The 4,098-nt window shown below is 33.0% G+C and overlaps 1 protein-coding gene across 1 annotated transcript; it reads left to right on the top strand.

Annotated features, from left to right (window-relative positions):
- The first annotated feature begins 464 nt into the window (after positions 1-464).
- On the top strand, positions 465-3,723 carry LOC104588917 (large ribosomal subunit protein eL32z-like). Its single transcript, XM_010247042.2, has 4 exons — positions 465-605; positions 1,309-1,403; positions 3,108-3,289; positions 3,413-3,723. Exons 2-4 carry the CDS (start codon positions 1,314-1,316, stop codon positions 3,540-3,542), a joined length of 402 nt encoding a protein of 133 aa, XP_010245344.1. The 5' UTR covers positions 465-605; positions 1,309-1,313; the 3' UTR covers positions 3,543-3,723.
- Positions 3,724-4,098: the final 375 nt, after the last annotated feature.

The following is a 4,098-nucleotide window of genomic DNA, read 5'->3' as shown; positions in this document are numbered from 1 at the left end:
TTAATTTTTTTCTTAAACTTTGAGGCTTATGCCTCACCTTTTTGGGCCATTAAGCCTCAACTACACCTTTAACTTTTAAAATCTTGGTGTCACTTGACCATTGAGTTACTTAAATATATGATAATTTATTTTCATTTTAATATTTAAATGTTTATAATAAAGAATGTAAAAAATAACATTTTACAAAATTTAAATTATAATAATAATTGAAAATAAAAAACTATAATAATAAAAACTTTAAGAAGCACTGTAACCTATTATAGAATTTTAAAATTACAACACCCCATAGTGGATTCATCCCACTTGTAAGGTGGAACTATGAATTCTCATGTGGGCTGAAGAGTCATTCTCCTTAAAAAATTTAAATTATATAATAATATATTATAATAATCCATAAATTAAATATTATAATGATAAGCTTTAAACCACCAAGATCAAAACAATCCCAACATCTGAACATCCCAAGGTATTACAATACGGTGGCTCGAATAATACGAAATCGAGCCTCTCTTACATATAAAGGAGGTAACCTTGGCACTTCCCTTTTCTTCTCCACGGTCATTAGGGTTTAGAACGTGACGGCAGTTTGGCGGAAATCATAATCTGTAAGCCTCTTCCCCTCTGCTTCTTTTCATTTTAAATCTGCAAACTCTGTTCTTTCTGCATTATTCATGAAATGCTTAATTTTGACTTCATTGTATAGACGATTTGATTTGTGAGTTTTCCATCTTCTCGACTTCTCTGTTCCTCTATCCAATCCTAAAAATTTAAACCTGCATAGTTGAAGATCATTTGGGTTGATAATTTTAGTTTTCTCCTTCTAACTTGCTTCGGATTCACACCATCTCAGATTTTAGTGGTTTTATTTTTTGCACTTTAGCTTCATTTCTGGCACCATTCACGTTGTAACTTGAACGCGATGAGCCATGTATTGCACAATAGTGAACCTCTGACTATGTAGATTTTTGGGTAAATGTCAAGGTCTTCGTGAGAAGTTCAGATTAATTGTTTCTGGTTGGAACCGTGAACTTGATTAAACCGGTTGTCTCGGATAGAACACAACACAAACGTGTATCGGCGAATGTGATTTCTTGGAGTAGGCAAATGGGTTTATATTTCAGAGTTAAAGTATCATATTTGTAAAAAAGTGTCAGTTTTTTTAAGATCTATCACAGACAAGCCATTAAGAAAAAACACAGGCAGTAGATGTACTTGATTACCCATCATATTAGCTATGTATAAGTTTATATTTTGCTATTTTGCTCTCGTTCAAGTTATATTTTTAACATTGTTATTCTTGATTTGCAGAAGCCATGGCCGTTCCTCTTCTTAGCAAGAAGATAGTAAAGAAACGAGTCAAGAAGTTCAAGAGGCCCCAAAGTGACCGAAAAATCTCCGTGAAGGTACAATTCACTAATTGGATCTTCTCAAAATCTTTGTCATTGTCTTACGGAGGAGTTTATTTCCTCTAACCATAGATTTTTGAAAACAAAATTATGTTTTCCTAATGGGTTTCTCTACTTGGTGGATAATTTTCTCCAACCATAGTTTGTTGAAAATAACGTTATTTCCTCTGAATTCTTCCCTTTGTTTTTTGTGGATAATTGTTAGGATATAGAGGAAGGAAATGGATAATTGAACTTCTAATTTGTTTTTATGAATATGTTGTAACTTTCAAGCAGTGTTATATTGACCAATTATGCGCAGATATGGGTATGAACATGGAAACAAATATGTGAAATGGGGATATTTCTCTATTTCTCAAAATCTTGGACATGGATATGGGTATGGGTATGCCATATAATGTGTCTATATCATGAATTTATATCTAGTTTTTGAAGCCTAAATTCCATTTATGAAGACTGATCTCTTGCCAAATTTAAAGAAATTTCTGTTATCTGCAAATATTTTCTAGTATATTGGTTAAAATATGCAACTTTACATGTTTTAAAAGTGTTAATACACACACATCTAAAGGTGTCCACACGGTGGCTTCTTATTATCCAATGTTCTGAAAATCATAATCATATTATAAATTGTAGAGAAAATTAAATCAAAGCGAATCATGAATTGTATTGTAAATCGTAAGATTATTTCTATGTTTTTAAAAAGATTATAAAAAATAAAACAGAGATATACCAATAGGAATTTTTAACCCATATTGACCATGTATGTACCTAAATCAATAGAATTTACCACTTATAAAATAGAAGCCTAAGATGATATAATCAAATTTGACTTGAAAGTTAAATAATACTCGTATAATGACTCTTTATCCTACATATGATGGAAAATAAACTCAATATATGGTTTAAATGACGTAAATAAGTCAATTTCTAGTAAGATCTTTAAAACAAGTCACTTTGACAAAATTAAATATTAACAAAATAAAATGACCAAAGTAGAGAACTAATTCTTAATTGAATTGATTTGAATCGCATGAATTGTATATATCATAAGATTTATGATTCAAATTGTAGGATTCAAAGAAAAATCATAAGATTTTTGCAGAAAAGGATTTGGACATAAGATTCAAATTTAAATCCTTGGGGTTCATGATTCAAATCGTGAATCATATCGTAAATCCTAAGTGTATTGCTATGCTAGGCATGTACAATTATCTAGGTATCATAGGCATGAGCTCTCCTAAGTGTATTGCAAAATTGTTTTCAATTCTATTTCTGTGGGTTATGTCTAGTCAATGTATTTCATGTTAAATCCAATAGTCAGTTAACCTCTTTATTGAGCCAATCAATTAAATCAGAAGGTTCTTTATAGAGTGAAATCTACTATTGCATATGGAAAATGTTATGGTAATTTATTGATAAAAAAAATGTTATGGTAATTAATATTTTGTGCTTCAGGTTGACAACTATTTACTCCCATTTGTTTAATAGGGTAACCTGTTTATTTATATCTACTTGATGAACTGAATCTTAATCGTTTCATACATGTGCAAATTTTGACTTGTGCAATTTATTTTGCAGAATCCTCTCACAAGATTACCCGTTTGCTTGGCCTTCTGATTTTACTTTCTCTTCTTACTTTTAGCTTTTCCTTTCTTTTAGGGTTCTAATAATGTGGGTTGCTTCTATTATTCGTGACAGCCAAACTGGCGTAGGCCAAAAGGTATTGATTCTCGTGTGCGGAGGAAGTTCAAGGGATGCACTTTGATGCCTAACATTGGTTATGGCTCAGACAAAAAGACCCGCCACCATCTTCCCAATGGTTTTAAGAAATTTGTAGTCCACAATGTTAAGGAGCTTGAATTGTTGATGATGCACAACAGGTTTGGTCACTCTGCCCTCCTCTTATGTATACACATTCACCAAAACTTGGAATATTCACTCATTTGCCATTAAACAAGTCTTTACAGGACCCTTTTAATGTTTTTGTGGTAATGATATTGCAGGACCTACTGTGCTGAGATTGCACATGATGTTTCTACCCGGAAGAGGAAGGAGATTGTTGAGCGTGCTGCACAACTTGATGTTGTTGTTACCAACAAGCTGGCTAGGTTGCGCAGTCAGGAGGATGAATGAACTATTCATTTCTTTTTGTTTTATTTTATTGCTTCCATTGAAACTTTTATGCTACATTTCCTAGGAAAATCACTTGATCAACTAAGAATTTTGTTTTAAGTTTGTTCTTGTCTGTACAACTAGCACACTGGTACAAGATATAGTTGGTTAAAGTAGTTGAAAATGTTTGGCCTTTTCTCCATTTCATGCTTTTTCTTTTCAGGGGAACCTCCCACTAAAAAATGGCTGTGGAACCAATGATAAAGTTCCACGCGAGTAATCAAATACATGGGGTCCGCACCAATCACAGTGGGGGGAACCTTGCCATTTGTTTCACACCCAGCCGAACAGCCATCGCGTTCAGATCATCCGAATTCCTAAAGGATATACAATACTCCAGATTACACAACAGAAACGCCAACATAACTACCACGCTTGACCTTAAAGAAGATTACCGCAGTTTCTCCCCAGATCCATTTCCAGGAAAATGCAGTTTTTAGGGTATTTTGGTTTGAAGGAAAAGGTAAGGAAATCTTTACAAACCTACGGACCTACCTTTTCTTTCAAGCCAAACATA

This window comes from Nelumbo nucifera, chromosome 3 (assembly GCF_055504915.1).
Source record: "Nelumbo nucifera cultivar China Antique chromosome 3, China Antique-T2T, whole genome shotgun sequence".
Classification (NCBI taxonomy): Eukaryota; Viridiplantae; Streptophyta; class Magnoliopsida; order Proteales; family Nelumbonaceae; genus Nelumbo; species Nelumbo nucifera.
This window is presented reverse-complemented; position numbering and strand designations above follow the sequence as displayed.